Source organism: Xenopus laevis, chromosome 8S (genome assembly GCF_017654675.1).
Source record: "Xenopus laevis strain J_2021 chromosome 8S, Xenopus_laevis_v10.1, whole genome shotgun sequence".
Classification (NCBI taxonomy): Eukaryota; Metazoa; Chordata; class Amphibia; order Anura; family Pipidae; genus Xenopus; species Xenopus laevis.
The window spans coordinates 33,510,110-33,529,942 of NC_054386.1; the positions used below are offsets into that span (position 1 = coordinate 33,510,110).

Sequence of the window (19,833 nt, forward strand, 5' to 3'; positions counted from 1 at the left end):
CATCCCTCCCCCGTTGCCAGTGAGCCAGGTGCAACAATTAAAAGAGCCACATCTGGCTCACGAGCCATAGGTTCCCGACCCCTGCCCTATACCTTATGGAAACAGCCACAGGTTCTGCTTCCTCTATAGTTATACCCTGATAAAAAAAATGACAGAACTACCACAAGCTCTGACCCCTCTATGGTGTTGCCCCTGGCTGGCATCTACATATACAGTATTTGTTTGTGGGGGGGAAGTTCTTCCTTGCCTTTTAATTAGTACGGGCTTCAGAGCTCACCTGCTGCAGAATCTTGGGAAGAGAGCTACCAGGCATGAACTTGCTTTGTCATTACTTTCTCTTGCATGCCTTTTAGCGTAGCTAACCTTGCTTCCAGGGGTGCCTCTAAAATGCTGCAAACAGGGCTGTCTTTATCCTGTGAGAAAGTGTGTAAAGTAAGCTAAGGAGGTGGCAGGTATAAGTGTGGGATAGTGTGCATAGTAAAGTAAGGAGGTGGCAGGTGTAACTGGGATAGTTTGCATAGTAAGTTAAGGCGGTGGCAGGTGTAACTGGGATAGTGTGCATAGTAAGGTAAGGAGGTGGCAGGTGTAACTGTGGGTTAGGGTGCATAGTAAGGCAAGGCGGTGGCAGATGTAACTGGGATAGAGTGCATAGTAAGGCAAGGCGGTGGCAAGTGTGGGATAGTGTGCATAGTAAGGCAAGGCGGTGACAGGTGTAAGTGTGCATAGCAAGGCAAGGCGGTAGCAGGTGTAAGGTACGGAATGGGGCTATATAGTGTGTGTGTGTGTGTGCGCGCACTCAAACATCCAAAGTGTCGTTACTGCCTGGGTGCTGGTTAAACATCAATACTTCAAAAAAGAACCACACTCACACGACTTGCAAAAAATCCTGAATTCTGCAGACCGTTTGAACTGGTCCCAGTAGCATTTTTTTTTTATCCTCCTCCGCTTCCATTTAGACTGCGTCATTCAGGATGTCCGCACAGAAGAGCCGATAGATCCCGACGTGGATGGGGGAATTGTGGGCATTGTATTCTGGGAGGATATCCTGGAAACAGCCATGCCCACAATCTCCCCCCCCCACCTCAAACCTTTGAAGAGATGTCAGTCCTGCTCAATTTATCCCACACCCTTTGTTCAGCTGCAAACCCAGCATGCTGCTGTATAGATAAAGTCAAACAGACCATTTTTTACACTCCAGCTAGTGATAAGGATGCTGCACCTGCAAATCCAGCAACTTTATCTTAGGGCTTTTAGGCCATTTGATCGGGGGAGCCTTTAGCTCATTTAGAATGAATGTCACTATCTGTGCTGCTTGACAGAAGCCAATTCACACACACATTTTAAAATATTGCATTATACTAGATCCCCAGTACTTCTGCCGGCAAACCCCCACAGCAATGAGAACCAAGGTTATGTAGACCTTGGCAGCCAACTTTTCTTCTAAAATGCACATGTTGCACTTTCTATTTACAGTATAGGTGACTTTACTTGCTGCTTCTACTGCCAAGTGGTGATCAGGGTGACTTTACCCCCTATTAACACAAACTGCCACGGTATCAGAACTTTTACACTACATTATAATATCCTTATAATTTACAGTAGAGGGTACATTATATAGTGAATAAAGTACCCCCTCTTGTAAAATATAAGGATATTATAAGTTACAGAGAAGTTTCATGACCATATAAAAACACGAGGCCGAAGGCCGAGTGTTTTTATACAGGTCATGGAACTCCGAGGTAACTTCTAATATCCTCATATTTTGCAACTGGGGGTACTTTATTTATTATAATACACAAGTTTCAGTGAGTCATGTGACAGAAATGACATCAGAACTCACCGTTTATAACTGATGACATCAGAACTCACCGTTTATAAGGATAACATTTACAAGATATTCATGGCTTTTGTGTATTATATAGTATATAAAGTACCCCCTCTATGTCAAACATAAGGATTTTATAAGTTACCGAGGAGTATCATGATCATATAAAAACACAAAGCCGAAGACCGAGTGTTTTTATACAGGGCATGGAACGCCGAGGTAACATATCCTCATATTTTGCAACTGGGGGTACTTTATTTATTATAATACAAAAATTTCAGTGAGTCATGTGACAGAAATGACATCAGAACTCACAGTTTATAACTGATGACATCACTGTTTATAAGGATATAATTTACAAGATATTCATGGCTTTTGTGTATTACACCTTTATAATTCAGTCTGACTTGTACATTTATATGGACACAGAAGCCCTCTGTGGCTTATAATATCCTTATCATTTACAAAGAGGGTACGTTATCCCTTATACAAGAGTGATAATCAGAGTTCCCTGTATGACTCAGCCTGCAGCCTTGAACCCTTATATGGTCACATAACCCCCATTCACTTCTCATATCCTTATTTACAGTAAGGGGTACATTAAAAATAGAACCCTTGACTTGCCAAACTCCCGTTTTGCACTATATCCATTTACCATCTGATCAACCATCTGAAAAGATTTTATTGTGTTTTACAACTAACTTGAAAGAAAACACAGCTGTAACAACGTCGGACTTCATTGGTGAGGAGGAAAAGGACAATTAAATGCAAGTCTGTTTTACATTAACTCATGCGATACTTTAAAGGTTTTTTCAATCCGCAAAATGCCAGTTAGAACTACAGCTCCCACCATCCTCTGGAACACCCACAGACTGGAAGATGGAGTTCGGGGAGGGCTGGAAGTTCCTTGCACTAAGGAATACATATGACCACGTGGACTGTATGTGGGGGCAGCACCAGAGATGGGTATAGAAAAATCACCATTCATTCCTAGGCAAGTATTGTGTATGGTTGGTTAAGTGGCCGTGGCAGACGTTGTCCAGGACAGTGCTTGAGCTGCTATGAAGTGATGAAACAGAAGCCCTGACGTTTTACTCCATTTCGCCCTTTTATCAGACGCATCAAAAAAAAAAAAAAAAAATCACTAGTGTTAAAAGTGTAAGTCGTAGTCCTCTCTCTTATGAGCCCTTCGACAAAATGCAACCTGAATGGCTTTCAGCCTGAAATCCCTCAACCGATCAGCAATAGGCACCACAGAGAACATAGCGAATGCCCCTAGCGGGCAGTGTTATTTGGCGGCTACTAAGCTAGGCCCTTGTCATAAGAACGCTGCAGTGTCGGTCACGACGAATGAACTGTCTTCTATCGAGCAGGTTGGGTCCGAAGCGGCAGAAGCCATCCAAACGCTGTAGAAAATGCATAATTATTCCCCTTTCTAAACCCCCGACCTATTTCAGTTAGTTTTTTTCTTCTCTTTACTTTAAAAAAGTTAAATTAAATAAAAAGTGGGTTTCCATGCATTAAAAAAAAGGTCTTGGGGTAGAATTTGCACTTTGGAAAAAATAAATGGAAAAAGGGTATAACAGCTGCCTCTCTCCTGAGTTGCGTATTTGGAGAAGGTTCATTAGATAGCGTGCACGTGAGAGCCGTAAGACCCCCCCACCCCCGCACTGCCATGCAGAAGAGCTGTGTGCAACACACAGACAAGGCAAGTCACCGCAAAAAAAGTCTTGCTTTAAACTATTTGGTCCCTCAGTTTAAAAGGTTTCCTCGCTGCAACCTGGGCAGTGCTGACTTCAGTTCCTTCCAGCGGCCATGATTTAGTGGATCCTAACTGCCGACACCCCTCCCGGTTTCTTCGTTTCGAGGCCGGCTCACTGAAGTTTGGTGCCCAATTTGCGTTGTCTGTTTCTGAAAGCGATGGAGCAAATTAGAGAATTCAATAGAATAGCAGAATGTTCTTAGATGAAGATATCAATGCTACAGGGTTAGTTCCCTTTTAAGTTGCTATTGAATGTCCTGTTCTTGAATTATTCGCCTTCATTTTCTTTCTCTTTCAAGCTTTTCAAATGGGCGTTCACCAACCCAACCAAAAACTATGTGACTCTACAATTTTATTATTACTTTTATTCCTAATCTTTCTGTTCAGGCCCTCTGCTATTCATTTTCCTGTCTCTCGCTCAAACCATTTGCTTGAGTAGTCTGGACATTAGCAACCAGATGCTAAATGAACTGGAGCAAAGAAGCTAAATAATAAGAAAAACAAAACCAACTGCAAATTGGCTCAGAATGTCACTGTCTGCATCATAAAGCAATGAAATGGAACACTTGATCTCCCACAATATACCTGGCTTCTGCTCGGGTAACTGTGTACTCAAACCATAAGATGTTGGGGATTAGACTGGTGTCTCGGATAAGGAAGAATTCAGAAATCGGCCTGGTGGAGAAAGGAAAGGATTGAGTTAGCCAAAATGTTACTATGATAATATAAGTTAGGGGGGCTGGAGGGTGGTCACCTATGTGTGTCCCTCACCACGGATCCCCCTCAGCTCTTTGAGCTGCAAGAAAGGAGCACAGAGACCTGCAACAATTCAACTAGAGTGGAAAGAAGGGTGCAAAGTAAAAGAAGATTGTGCCAGGATTCTGGTACTTTTCCCCATGCCTTTCACTTTGTAAATGCTCTTTTTTTTCTTTGACCAATTGAGCACAAGGAAACAGTAATAAAATAGTGAATATGAATTATGAAGCAGTTTTTGTATTAAACTAAGAAGCTTGGAGTGGTCACATCTGGCACCTGGGTGATACCAGGCAGGACTTACCATGCTGCGATCCTTGGGAACAGAGGCGTCAGAATCTCTTGTGTAATAACAAACCAGACAATGGCCAAGACACCCCCCGCCACACCACCATAGACCACCTGACTCCAGCTGTGATAAACAAGATATACTCTAAGGGAAAAGAACGGAGACCCCATTAGAAATCCATGAATTGCAGAGATCCAATATGCCAGAAATTTCTGTGCGCACCTACTATACGACACCAGGAATGCCGCCATCAGAAGGCACAGTGACAGCACATGCCGCCAGAGAAGGTCCAGGAAACGGGCATTGTTTGTTTGATGCATCCTAGTAGAGAAATGACAGGTTTAGAGAATCCAAGTCAATATTATCAGAGATAGATCTGCCAGTGGGAAGGGCACAACCGTTTCAGGATGCCCCCAAACAGCCACTTTGATAATATGCCTCATATACCACAATGACACTTCACAGGCTGGCAGTGATATAATTAGACATTAATCAGCATGGTAACTCATGATGAAAAAATACTCCAAGGGGCACATTTATCAATGGTCGAATTTTAAATTCATGTGAGTTCTTTTAAAATTCCACTAAACTCCCATACATTTAAAATTCGACCAATCGAAATTTATTTAAAAAAAAAAATCAAATTTTTTAAACTCAGATGAATGGAACCAATTTGAATTTTAATAACTTAGAGGTTTTTTTCTCAGAAAAAACAGAGTTCTCCAAATTCGAGTTCTTAAAGGGCCAGAGTATAATAAATCTCGAAAATCACATTTTTTAAAAAAACTCTAATCGAATTTGCATAACTCCCTAGTCAAATTTGACCATGAAAAAAAAAAAAAAATTAAGAGAATTAGAATTTTTAATTCAACTCTTGATAAATCTGCCCCCAAATGTTCATAGAAATCTTACATACAGCTGATCCAGAGGACAGCTAGAAAATCCTTCTACAACTATGTTGCAGGGGGTGGCCTGAAACCAACAGGGTTAGGCAGGTTCAGGAGGATCAGTTACTTCTGTAGTGGATCCTAGTTAGGTGACAGACCTGCTTAATTCTTCCCAGGGGCTTCCCCAACAGTTGTTCCCATCACAGCACAATGTCACATTGTTTTTGCCCCTGTACCAATCCGTTTGGTGATGCAACTGCAATTCTGGCTATGTAGGACATGTGACTGTAATTCATAACAAGAGGGGAAAGGTTGACCGTGAATCTATAAATCACGACAGCGGGTTGGGAAGGCTCAGGTTGAAGATTTGCAGACTCATGCACCTCTAATCTGTGGTTCCAAGAAAGGAGAACTAATCCAATTAAATCTCTAGATTAAGATGATGCTATATTATTAAAGGAATGGTTCAGTATAAAAATAAAAACTGGGTAAATTGATAGGCTGTGCAAAATAAAAAAATGTTTCTAATATAGTTAGTTAGCCAAAAATGTAATGTATAAAGGCTGGAGTGAGTGGATGTCTAACATAATAGCCAGAACACTACTGCCTGCTTTGCAGCTCTCTTAGTTTCCTCTGATTGGTTACCAGGCAGTAACCAATCAGTGACTTTTGGGGGGGGGGCACATGGATCATAACTGTTTGCTTTTGAATCTGAGCTGCATGCTAAGGATCAATAGCAAACTTACTGAACTGTTATATCCCATGTGGTCCCCCTTCCAGTCGCTCACTAATGCAGAGTTAGAGAGCTGAAAAGCAGGTAGTAGTGTTAGACATTCAGTCACTCCAGCCTTCATACATTACATTTTTGGCTAACTATATTAGAAATGTTTTGTTTTGTTTTTTATTTTGCACAGGCTATTAATCCAGTTTTTATTTTTACATTGCACTGTTCCTTTAATATGCATTAAACTGCCCAAGCCCCCAAACCATGGGTAAGATTATAATCCATTTTCATACAAGTATACTAGTGGGCCCTATGTCTATATTGTACTCCCCTCAAACAAAAGCAACACTACCGGGCTGTCTCCATAAGTGCAAGTCAGCACCAGTCACTACCGGTGAGTAAGGAACCCTTCTCCTAATTGCACACTCACCTTAAGTACAGGAAGAGGAATGAGTACACTGAGAAAAACCACATGAACTGGGAATGGCTGGAAGGGAGACCATATTCTGTGGTCACTGTTGCATGGGTCCCTAAGGAAGATGAAAATATTAGTAAATAAATAAAATGAACTTCAAGCAAAGTACATAATAAGCCTATTACAAAAACAGTTTATAGAACAGCTTTTGAAACGTAAAGACAAACAAGGACCACTGTGCCAAGCCTGTTAGTGGTCACCTAATGCCTAATGATAAAAATTCATAGTTGATATATTCTTCTACTTCTTCTGATTCAATTCCACATATACAAGTCATAACTGGGCACAAATCAGGTTGCATGCTGGGCTACCCAGCACCATTATTCCTGGTACCCCTACTGCTATGTCCTGGTAGGGTGCATAGACACATCATATGTGATCTGTACACAATCCACAACAATCAGGCTCTGGAGTATCTACAGTTTCTAAATTGTAAACAGGAGAGACCACATGCCTCATCTGTATAATGCCCCCCTAATGACTGCTAATGGGGAATGCAATGCTCAGTCTGTTTCATCAGTACTATTCCTCTAAATGCAGACTCACTTGCCTTCACATGGTCGTGGCTCTCTGACAATATTCTTTATTAACCAGTTAACACCTTCATTAACCACCAAGCCCAGCAGGAAGGAAATCTGAAAAAGGAGAGATTAAAGCTTAAAGGGGATCTGCACCCATATGCATAATGAAATATTACATTTTAGGCAACTACCCAATATACAGTCATGCCCCTTTTTTACTGGTTATGTTAAGCGTAAATGTAATTGTGACTGAAAGCAGTGTCTGCCCGTTTTCTACTCTGCGGCTAACAGGCCTGGAGGAGAGCTGCAGCTACATTGTCTCAGGAATCAGAAGCAGAACAGAAAAGAATAAACGCTGCTTTCAAAGGCAATGACATTAAGGCATAACTGAATGGATATTGGGGAAGTTGTCTAGAATTATATTTTCTTTCATTAGGCAGAAACAGCTTTTGGGAAGAGATTCCTCTTAAATTAAGGGGATATTACCCAGAGACATGTGTGTGTATGTATGTATGTACAGTGGTGTGAAAAACTATTTGCCCCCTTCCTGATTTCTTATTCTTTTGCATGTTTGTCACACAAAATGTTTCTGATCATCAAACACATTTAACTATTAGTCAAAGATAACACAAGTAAACACAAACTGCAGTTTTTAAATGAGGGTTTTTATTATTAAGGGAGAAAAGAAATCCAAACCTGTGTGAAAAAGTAATTGCCCCCTGAACCTAATAACTGGTTGGGCCACCCTTAGCAGCAATAACTGCAATCAAGAGTTTGCGATAACTTGCAACGAGTCTTTTACAGCGCTCTGGAGGAATTTTGGCCCACTCATCTTTGCAGAATTGTTGTAATTCAGCTTTATTTGAGGGTTTTCTAGCATGAACCACCTTTTTAAGGTCATGCCACAACATCTCAATAGGATTCAGGTCAGGACTTTGACTAGGCCACTCCAAAGTCTTCATTTTGTTTTTCTTCAGCCATTTAGAGGTGGATTTTCTGGTGTGTTTTGGGTCATTGTCCTGCTGCAGCACCCAAGACCGCTTCAGCTTGAGTTGACGAACAGATGGCTGGACATTCTCCTTCAGGATTTTTTGGTAGACAGTAGAATTCATGGTTCCATCTATCACAGCAAGTCTTCCAGGTCCTGAAGCAGCAAAACAACCCCAGACCATCACACTACCACCACCATATTTTACTGTTGGTATGATGTTCTTTTTCTGAAATGCTGTGTTACTTTTATGCCAGATGTAACGGGACGCGCACCTTCCAAAAAGTTCAACTTTTGTCTCGTCGGTCCACAAGGTATTTTCCCAAAAGTCTTGGCAATCATTGAGATGTTTTTTAGCAAAATTGAGACGAGCCTTAATGTTCTTTTTGCTTAAAAGTGGTTTGCGCCTTGGAAATCTGCCATGCAGGCCGTTTTTGCCCAGTCTCTTTCTTATGGTGGAGTCGTGAACACTGACCTTAATTGAGGCAAGTGAGGCCTACAGTTCTTTAGATGTTGTCCTGGGGTCTTTTGTGGCCTCTCGGATGAGTTGTCTCTGCGCTCTTGGGGTAATTTTGGTCGGCCGGCCACTCCTGGGAAGGTTTACCACTGTTCCATGTTTTTGCCATTTGTGGATAATGGCTCTCACTGTGGTTCGCTGGAGTCCCAAAGCTTTAGAAATGGCTTTATAACCTTTGAAATTGAACTCAGGTGTGATAAACCACAGTTAAGTTATTTTTTAACAAGGGGGGCAATCACTTTTTCACACAGGCCCATGTAGATTTGGAGTTTTTTTTCTCCCTTAATAACGTAAACCTTCATTTAAAAACTGCATTTTGTGTTCAATTATGTTATCTTTGACTAATAGTTAACGGTTTTTGATGAGCAGAAACATTTAAGTTTGACAAACATGCAAAAGAATAAGAAATCAGGAAGGGGGCAAATAGTTTTTCACACCAATGTATGTATGTATGTATGTATGTGTATATATATATATGTATATATGTATGTATGTATGTATGTATGTATGTATGTATGTATGTGTATATATATATGTATGTATGTGTATATATATATGTATGTATGTGTATATATATATGTATGTATGTGTATATATATATATATATATATATATATATATATATATATATATATATATATATATATATATATATATATATATATATATAAATAAGAGGTGGGTCTTACCGTGTGAAGCTCCCTCTTGAATATAATCAGCGTTAGAAAACTGACAAGGATGAAAACTGGACCTAAGCTGAGGTAAGCCAACAGCTGCCCGTAAATATCTCCTGAAAGGGAAAAGCAGGACAGTGACAAACGTTAAACGTGGTACAAAGGCAAAATAAAGAGCAGAGAGAATACCTTGATTAATAATGTATCTGCAGAAATTGGCAGTCACTTAAAATCCACATGAAATATGCAAACAAAAGCCGCCACTCAGATAAGTGGGAGCAAACTGCTCTCTGAAAGGAATATCATCCATTATCCAGCAGATGGAGCCAGTGTGAAATCTAGAGAAAAGGGTTATAGAAAGAGTGGTCTCTCTCTCCAGACAATCTGTCAATCTCTACATTCTGGGCGTTGCTGTACGATGCCATAGAGACTATTTACTGGGCCCCTGGGGACTGTTTTGGCCTCTGTGTACCTGAAATGCCATGACCTATTTAGGACCTCAGTCCCAACCTGGTCAAGGGTTCTCTCTGCTGGTGTATTTTGGAAGCACCCCAAACCTGCCCTTACTGCCTCCCATTCACTCAATTAGGAAGTTCCTGACTAATACATACCTTCTTACATTTTGGAAATAGAAAGAGGGATAAAAAGATTTGTTTGAAAACATTTCTGTGGTTTTTAGGTGTTATGACAGTTTTACTAATGAAGGGGAATTGCCCTTTAAGCTGCAAGTCACAGTTTCCCCAAGAGACCTCCTTATCTTAAATTGTTACAAATGTATCTTTGCTTATCTTAAATTTACATAGGTAATTCGGGTTGAAAAAAAAGACAAAGTCCATCAAGTTCAACCCCTCCAAATGAAAACCCAGCATCCATACACACACCCCTCCCTACTTTCACATAAATTATTATATTATATATACCCTTATCTATACTAACTATAGAGTTTAGTATAACAATAGCCTTTGATATTACGTCTGTCCAAAAAATCATCCAAGCCATTCTTAAAGGCATTAACTGAATCAGCCATCACAACATCACCCGGCAGTGCATTCCACAACCTCACTGTCCTGACTGTGAAGAACCCTCTACGTTGCTTCAAATGAAAGTTCTTTTCTTCTAGTCTAAAGGGGTGGCCTCTGGTACGGTGATCCACTTTATGGGTAAAAAGGTCCCCTGCTATTTGTCTATAATGTCCTCTAATGTACTTGTAAAGTGTAATCATGTCCCCTCGCAAGCTCCTTTTTTTCAGAGAAAACAACCCCAACCTTGACAGTCTACCCTCATAATTTAAGTCTTCCAGCCCTCCAACCAATTTAATTGCACGTCTCTGCACTCTCTCCAGCTCATTTATATCCCTCTTAAGGACTGGAGTCCAAAACTGCACTGCATACTCCAGATGAGGCCTTACCAGGGACCTATAAAGAGGTATAATTATGTTTTCATCCCTTGAGTTAATGCCATTTTTTATGCAAGACAGAACTTTATTTGCTTTAGTAGCCACTGAATGACACTGCCCAGAATTAGACAACGTGTTATCTACAAAGACCCCTAGATCCTTCTCATTTAAGGAAACTCCCAACACACTGCAATTTAGTACATAACTTGCATTTATATTATTTTTGCCAAAGTGCATAACCTTGCATTTATCAACATTGAACCTCATTTTCCAGTTTGCTGCCCAGTTTCCCAACTTAGACAAATCACTCTGCAAAAATTGGCAGCATCCTGCATGGAACCTATAGTTCTGCACAATTTAGTATCATTTGCAAAAATAGAAACAGTACTTTCAATGCCCACCTCCAGGTCATTAATAAACAAGTTGAAAAGCAAGGGACCTAGTACAGAGCCCTGCGGTACTCCACTAACAACACTGGTCCAATTAGAAAATGTTCCATTTACCACCACTCTTTGTAGTCTATCTTTTAGCCAGTTCTCTATCCAGGTACAAATACTATGTTCCAGGCCAACATTCCTTAATTTAACCAGTAACCTTTTGTGTGGCACTGTATCAAATGCTTTAGCAAAGTCTAAGTAAATCACATCCACTGCCATCCCAGAATCAAGGTCCCTACTTACTCATAAAAAGAAATTAAGTTAGTCTGGCAAGATCTATTATGCATAAAACCATGCTGACACACACTATGGTGCAGATTTATCAAGGGTTGAATTTAAAAGTGGAAAATACTTCGAAATTCGACCATGGAATTGGATTACTTCGAATGTCAATGTTTTTTTTAATCGAATTTGGCCAAATTTGGTCGAAGGAAAATCGCTGCAACAATGTGCCTTGCTTACAAGGAGAATATACTGACATGTATATTTATTAAGCAACATTTTAAAGACTTCCCATTTTTGTTCTGTGTTTAAACCTGTGAAAAGCATTTCCCACTTAATATGTTGCAGAGATGCCCTTATACTGTCAAAGTTTGCACGTCTGAAAATTAGTGATTTAGTTACTCCCTTATAGAATTGCTTCTGCAACAGAATCTCAAAGGAGACCATGTTATGATCACTAATCCCTTAATGCTCACCCACCAAAATTGTTACAAATGTATCTTTGCTTATCTTAAATTGTTACAAAAGTATCCAAGTGCACCTGCCATGTATTCTGTGCTCTCTGCCAAAATCCAATTAAGGGATTCAAGACTGCCAGGTGAGCTGTGATAAACAGGACAGCCCCGCTGAAAACCGGGACAGTTGGGAGGTATGCTAATGCTATTTAAGGTGCACTACAGTATTTCAGGAGCTCCATACAAGCTGAAATATACCATTGGATAAATATGTTCCTAAAAATCGAATGCACACTTCAATAAATATGCTCAAAATTAAGGCTACTGAGCTGTTTTTCACCCTGTGTGCCAGGTAGGGCTGCCACCTGGCTGGTATTTTACCGGCCTGGCCGGTAAAAATGATGGCTGATATTTTTTCCAGAAAAGGTGGCAACCCTAGTGCCAGGCCAAGAAACAGCATCTGCACCCAGAGATGTCAAGTGGGCTGAACACACAGCAATAGGATTTTCCGCGCTGATTAGTAATTTATACCGATAATTACTACATGGCAGCAACTAGCATCAGAATGAGCCCTGTATCAGATTATATTACAGACAAACCTAATTTTCTGCTTGATAATTCCCTAAGCTTAGCTTCTCAACAGCTGAGCATGTGAGTGTCACAGACACTTTCCAAGATGGTGACCCCCTGTGACAAGTCTGAAGTCCTGGATCATTGCTGCTATTGACAAGCTGAAACTTTAGGCTGGTGCAATAAGTTCAGTGTATAATATACAGCATTTAGCCAAGTACACACCTGAAAGGGGTTTAGAATGGACGTTCCCTTTAACGCAAACCCTGATACCAGTGAGAGATAAGTTGCGCAGTAGTTAAAGGGCCAGACAGTATTAAAGGCTACGGCAGGGCAGCGGGTATCAATAGCGCCTAGGGTTGCCAACTGGCCGGTAAAAAATATGGTTGATCCCAATGTTATCAATAGGGAAAAAAATATATAGGCCGGTATTTTTTTCCAGAAAAGTTGGCAAACCTAATAGTGGCTCACAATGTGGCAGAAAAGCTGTCAAAGGGCAGAATTGCCTCACAATCAGACAGGCGTAAAATTCCCATAGAGCAAAACATACGCGATTGCCCATCAAACAGTTTGTACCAATGTTCCATTACACGTGTGGATTTGATAGCAGGCTGAGGGGGCAATACAGAGTGTGGGACTTGCTGGGGCAACTTCCCCTTAGTTACACCCTAAATATGTTGAAGCAGCTAAGCACTGGCCCGAGTACAATTAGCATCAAGAAGACAAAAATAAAAGGGACATTCCTTGCCTTGATAAGGGGCTGAGCAGCTAACTAGGAGTATGATGTACAGGAAGCACAGGTATTTCCACAGCACAACGCGCATGCGCACAGAGCTATCTTGCTGTCTGGCAGCAAGTCTCGCCGGTAATGCACATGCGCAATACGTGGAAGGATTCTCGTCTCTGAAACATTCACTACCTCACACTCATTAGTGCTGTCACCCATTCAAATGTCGACGAGCCTCGGCGCCTTAAACGAGGAACAAGCGAGCGTTCGGCGCGTCCTTACCTGCGGGGTATTCTACGTGTGTCAAGGAAACCGGACGCCACTGAGCAGACAGCAAGCACTGTTCTGCCGCCGCCATCTTACCCGGATACCGGGCGTTTGGAAACAACCAATAGGGAGGGAGAGAGGAGGCGGTGCCAACCAATGGGAGGGAATAGAAATAACATCCGTTAGAGTTAACCTATGGATAAGAAAGGAAAGGACGCCTAGGAACCAATGGAGGGAGAGGTGGGGATGCGAGGGCAGCGCGACGTTTACGCGTGGCACGTAGCCATTCAAAGAGCGATAGCGTGTAACATAGAACCAATCGGGATTCTAAACCCAACAAGGCCGTAAAGAGCGGTTGCCAGCTGGCGTTCTAAATTCGAATAAGTGAAAATCATATCATACTTAAAGGAGAAACAAACCCTTTAACAAAAAAAACCGTAGACCCCCTCTGAAGGTTTTTACTCTTTCAAAGTAAGTGATTAGGCATCTTACCACATGCAGAGTGTGTCTAGGGTTGCCACTTTCATTAAAATTTGCACCGGGGGTGGGGTGGTAAAAAGGGGCGGGGCCACGGCGTGCAATTGGCCAGGCTGTGAAGTAAAGGTACATTTTGAGCAGATTGGGGCGGTCCAAGGGTAGCATTGCCACCCGGCTGCTATTTTCCCGGCCTAGCCGGTAAATACCTGCCAAGGCCGGGGAGGTATCCCAAATTTATCGGCAATGCAGTTGCCGATAATTTGTAATAACCTTTAAAACAAAGCCCTTGGCTTGCCCCCAATTGGCACAGAACTTAACTTTTTTACCTTTTGCGGCACCGGGTTGCCACCCGGCCTAGCCGGTAAAACACCTGCCGGGCCGGTATTACAAATTTACCGGCAATGTAGCTGCCGGTAATTTGTAATAAATGCGCACACGTTGGTGAACTCCTTTGGATAGACTTGTGAATATATAAAATATTATCTTTATTTGAAACTCGTTAAAAACACAAAGTCCAGTAATACAGGGCAAGGGAGTGCATGGCTCTACGCGTTTCGTGACTGCAAGGTCACTTCATCAGAAGCTTCTGATAAAGATAATATTTTATATATTCACAAGTCTATCCAAAGGAGTTCACCAACGTGTGCGCATATACTCTTGAATTCAATATATCCACGTGACCAGAGTGGAGTGTTTGGGAACCCGGATAGCATGCTCACCTGTTCGCCATTGGGATTTTTCTCGTGTACTATTCAGAGGTAATTTGTAATACCCTTTACAAAAGCCCTTGCCCTTTACAAAAACTTACATTTCCTTCTGCCCTTTGGCTCCGCCCCCTTTGCATCACAGCCCGCCCCCTTTATTATCCACCCCCACCACTCCGCCCCTTTTTGCCTCATGGACCAACCCCCACTGGCAATCTTTTTCAGTAAAGGTGGCAACCCTAGCCAAAGGCTTTAGTTAGGGATATTACAAATTTACTGGCCCCAGCCTTGGCGGGTGTTTTACCGGCTAGGCCGGTAAAATACCAGCCAGGTGGCAACCCTAATTGTGCTACTTCTGCTCTATGCTGGATTTGGATTCTTGTAGAATGAAGGTAGAACTATATCTTGGATGGCAGTGGATGGGCAAGAGCACCTGGGGGGACCCTAGGGTATCAGCTCATGGGCCTTGCACACTCAGTCCAACCCTGAACACCGATAGAATTAGGAGAGAAGGCGCACACCCTCAAAAATAGAATGCAGGGTGCTAATCCAGAGGAGACTCCCTATCAGGGTCTCCAAAGATAGCTACTAAATATAATCAGAAACAGATAGCACACCCCATTAAAGTAAAATAAATTAATTACAAAAAGGAATAATAAATAAAAAGTACAAAATAATATTTGGTGAGCCCAACGCGTTTCGACCTTAACGGTCTTCCTCAGGGGCACAAATGATAAAAAAATCAAAAAGGCAGAACGAGTCACTGTCCATGGAGGTTTTATACCCAAAGATGTTGGTTTCCTCAACGAGAATCCGGCGTCTGACGTCATTTCCGCTTCCTTTGGTGGCAGAGGAACGGTACAATGTCCTCTGGATAATCATTTGGAACGCAAATGTGTTCTAGCATATTGTAAACCATGAACACCAGCTTGGTTGCTATGGGTTCTGGGGGGGGGGGCTTTCAAAACACTTGAAAGAAAACAAGAAAAAATAATATTTAAAATGTATTTATTAAGAGAGGGAACAAAATGGTTTAATATTTTAAAGGGGAAATAAAGAGAAACTGGGTCCATTCACACAATGCTTAGTAATGCCAGGGTTAACATATATATTCACATAGTTTGTGAACAGGTAGGGGGAGGAAAATAAGGGTGATACCCAAAGCGTTCGTGTGAGTTGACTTGTCTGCAACAGCACAGCAATGACATTCTTCCTCTTATCCCTGGTGTCCCTTGTGGCGGCATGGGCTGAGTGCCTGCATAGTTCAGTACTGTGCAATGGCAAAACTTCAACCACCACCAACAGCACAGAAAAGATGGCACCACCGCCCTCTGCAACAAGAGAGGTAAATGGATAGAGAGATGAAAATTGTGGCAACATTTATTAACTTGAAACGGTAAAGCATAATAGAGAGCATACTGCACACCTAGTAGTCCATCCTGAAGATATGGTCACTGATCTACCAAAGTTTATTGACAATCCCTCTGTACTTGGTGAGCAATTCAGGGGTGTGGCATATTACTGGGCCAGTGACTAGGCAAGCTGGGCTATAAAATTAAGTTTATAGCAACTCACTAGGTATGATTATAGCTTAAAAAAAATAACATGGTTATTGGTATCCCCCATGTACTAAAGCACAATTCAGCAGGAACAACCCCCTAAGTTTGCTCATAGTCTGTACAGAGAGATCCCATAAAACAAACCATAAAACAATAGCAGCATAGGTATTCCCCTGTACTAAGCACAATTCAGCAGGAATTGCCTCCTAAACTTGCATGGCAGCATAGATATTCCTATGTACTATGCACAATTTAGCAGGAACAGCCCCCTACATCTGCCTGTACCGAGAGATACCATAAAACTATGGCAGCATAGGTATTCCCCTGTACTAAGCACAATTCAGCAGGAATAGCCCCCTAAACTTGCATGGCAGCATAGATATTCCCATGTACTAAGAACAATTTAGCAGGAACAGTCCCCTAAGTTTGCTCATAGCCTGTACAGAGAGATAACATAAAACTATAGCAGCATAGGTATTCCCCTGTACTAAGCACAATTCAGCAGGAACAGCCCCCTTATTATGTACATAGCCTGTACACAGAGATACCATACAACTATGGCAGCAAAGGTATTCCCCTGTACTGGACTCAACTGCCACAAATGGCAACAATGTGTGTACTACTAACCTTTAAATAAACACCGACCAATACTGACACACTCCCCTAAGCAACTATGAATGGATCAGTATAACTTGTAATGAACCACAGCAATATTTTTCCTATGGAAACTGCCCCTTAGCCAAACTCAGACTGCGAATTGCCTCTCTTGATACACACTCACACTTGACTGGGGGCGACACCATCTTGTACTGCTGCTATATCACAATTACACTGTATGACCTGCAGCAGTGATCCCCAATCAGTAGCTTGAGAGCAACATTCGAAGGTAACACCCATGCACCCAGCATTGGTTGAATATTCTTGATTTGCACTGGTGCTCCGTCACAGGCAACCACAGGGTTAACTTCAATATATTAGGATAGCAAATCACGAAAAACAGCAAAGAGCAGAATACCTGCTATTCAATCTTTGATTAGAATACTTTGTTGCAAGTATCGGCTAAGGGTAAGACCTTTTGTATCAATAGTTATTAATGTATAGGCAGTTAAAACAGGGTAACCTTTAGGTAGGCTCTTTTTTGAGCAGTTCCTACAAGTAATTTGGTTATTGTTTTTATATCTATTTATGTGTAGTTTGTCTCAACTATTTCACGAGGAAATTGCTACAGACGACCGCATTTTAATGGTTATGGAATTATGACACTACGGATTGAATCGTGAACCTGCACAGTTACACAAATATTTTTATGACATCCTGGACTTTTAAGTATTTTAAATTTCTTATGTCTATTTTATCCTTATATTATACACCATCTGTGTTCATATGTAATTGATTATTGTACCTCCCAGTGGTAAGGGTTAACTGTGGTTTAAAGGATTTTTGATGGAGGGGTGGGACTTCCTGTATGGCACTATAAAGCACTTTTTCACTTTGGCTTGTACACACTTGAGAAAGGGCACTTGCTGCCCGAAACATGTTGTGTGGAATGCACAATAAAGATTGAATAGCAGGTATTCTGCTCTTTGCTGTTTTTCGTGATTTGCTATCCTAATATATTGAAGCTTGAGAGCAAAATGTTGCTCCCAGTGTCCTCAAAGCAGGTGCTTATTTTTTAATTCCAGGCTTGAAGCAGGTTTTAGTTTCATAAAAACGGAGTGTACTGGCAAGCAGTCTCCTGTAGGCTACCAAATAGCCAATCACCGCCCTTATTTGGCACCCCAAGTTACTTTTTCATACTTGTGTTGCTCCCCAACTCTTTTTATATTTGAATGTGGCTCATGGGCAAAAAAGGTTGGGGTCCCCTGACCTACAGAATCATCCCTCTCCTCATTAATTGTGAAGGGATGTAAGAGATAAGCAGAGTTTTGCTTGAAGAGGCTCAGGGATTGGTTGAAACTGAACCTTGCAGTGGTTCAAGTAACTCTACAATTAATACTGTAAGTTTAAGTTTAATTAAGAATAATCTTCCAAAGTGCCGACAGTTTGTTTTAAACATATACTTGATAAAGAAGTCGGGCTTGAACACTCAATAGTTCACTAGTTATAACCTCTATAATCCACACAGTAAACTAGAATGACATGGGGTTAGCCCTGCATGGTGACAGTAATCTACCCACACATTAGTCTTTTACCTTGCTGGAAAACCTTTCCAATATTTTCTTCCAGCGTTGTGCATATTTAGACCATTAAAGAGGGGAACTGCCCTCCAAACTGTAGTGAGTGTTTAATAAAACCTTGCTTTCATATAGCGATGACAGTTCCCCTTTAAATAAGAACCATAAAAGGTTTTAAAGATTCAGTGCATTATTCATGATAAAAATTAACCTTCTAATAATTAAAGTTGGGAAGCACCGAATCCAGGATTCGTTTCTGGATTCGGCCTCATTCAGTAGGCTTCGAATTCAGCCGAATCCTTGTGCCTGGCCGAACCGAATCCTAATTTGCATTTGTAAATTAGGGATGGGAGGGGAAATCGTGTGACTTTTTGTCATCAAACAAGGAAGTAAAAATTCTATTTCCAATTTTTCCTTTCCCGTCTCTAATTTACGTATGCAAATTAGGATTCAGATTTGGCCATATCTTTCATGAAGGATTCAGCCGAATCCCAAATAGTGGATTCGGTGCATCCCTAAATTAAAGACAGCTATGACACAGATAAAAGCATCAAAGTATCTGACTGGCTTATGCCGGGGGTTGTTTAGTGAACTTTATCTCCCAACATGTCCAGCAGCCGCCATCTGCTCAGAGATCTGGGAGGTGTAGTTTATCACAGTCAGCTTTACAATGATTTTTATGCAGTTACAGCTGTACATAATTTTTATAATACATGGTTATGTCCAATGTACATTGTTACACATCCATATCCATATATTTTTCTCCTTAATATCTGACTTTAATTAATTAGTACTTCCTGAGTAAAACTGGCTATTTAGGGCTTTAGCACATGGGCAGATTCAGAGAGATTTTGTCAGGGCAACTATCTCCCCAAACTGCTATAATGAGAAAATGCCAGCGCGAATGCACTCGCGGTACTTCGATTTCTGAAGTCGCATGAAGTTTCCATATGAGGCAGCTTCAGGTGACTTCGGAAACGCAAGTGCATTGGCGCTGGCAGGGGGAAAGCAGTTCGGCGAGATTGTCGCCCCGCAGAAGAGGAGATTAGTCGTCAGACAACTAAATGTCCTCGAATCTGCCCGTGTGCTAGCTGACTTAAGGGTTAATTCACTCCCTTGTTCTATCTATGACTTGGCCATGTAGGGCTTAACCAGGGCAACACCAGTGGTGTATGTTGATGCAGCCATCCCCCAACCCTGTTTACTCTTTGCTTGCATCACATAGCGAGGAGTTCACTGAATGATTCACCATCAGATAATGATCAGGAAGGACACTGATAAGAACACACTGCTGGCTCAAAAGCCTACTAACGTAAAAAGGGATGCATAGTGTATTTAGTGCAATTACTAACTTAAATTCATTAAACGGGTTGTACGCCTTTGAATTAACTTTTAGTGTGATCTAGAGTGATTTTCTGAGACGATTTGCA

At 41.4% G+C, this 19,833-nt stretch overlaps 1 protein-coding gene and 1 long non-coding RNA gene across 2 annotated transcripts; both read right to left on the reverse strand.

The window, feature by feature from the left end:
• Nucleotides 1-217: 217 nt before the first annotated feature.
• On the reverse strand, nucleotides 218-1,679 carry LOC121397755. The gene is made up of 2 exons (XR_005963896.1): nucleotides 870-1,679; nucleotides 218-413 (listed from the first exon to the last, which is right to left on the reverse strand). It is a non-coding gene; the product is annotated as an uncharacterized LOC121397755 (long non-coding RNA).
• Nucleotides 1,680-2,489: 810 nt separating this feature from the next.
• On the reverse strand, nucleotides 2,490-13,660 carry LOC108699950 (dolichyldiphosphatase 1). Its single transcript, XM_018232697.2, has 8 exons — nucleotides 13,505-13,660; nucleotides 9,431-9,531; nucleotides 7,266-7,350; nucleotides 6,671-6,770; nucleotides 4,852-4,950; nucleotides 4,645-4,773; nucleotides 4,173-4,262; nucleotides 2,490-3,736 (listed from the first exon to the last, which is right to left on the reverse strand). The coding sequence occupies exons 1-8, from the start codon at nucleotides 13,578-13,580 to the stop codon at nucleotides 3,700-3,702; spliced, it is 717 nt and encodes a 238-aa protein (XP_018088186.2). The 5' UTR covers nucleotides 13,581-13,660; the 3' UTR covers nucleotides 2,490-3,699.
• Nucleotides 13,661-19,833: the final 6,173 nt, after the last annotated feature.

Bases quoted from the DNA above. Each gene is read 5' to 3' on its own strand.
- LOC108699950 (XM_018232697.2), bottom strand. From the start codon at position 13,580: ATGGCGGCGGCAGAACAGTGCTTGCTGTCTGCTCAGTGGCGTCCGGTT. The intron at 6,771-7,265 runs GCAAGTGAGTCT...CATCTTCCTTAG, and splicing joins AGAGCCACGACCATGTGAAG to GGACCCATGCAACAGTGACC. The intron at 3,737-4,172 runs GTATATTGTGGG...CATCGCTTTCAG, and splicing joins GTTACCCGAGCAGAAGCCAG to AAACAGACAACGCAAATTGG.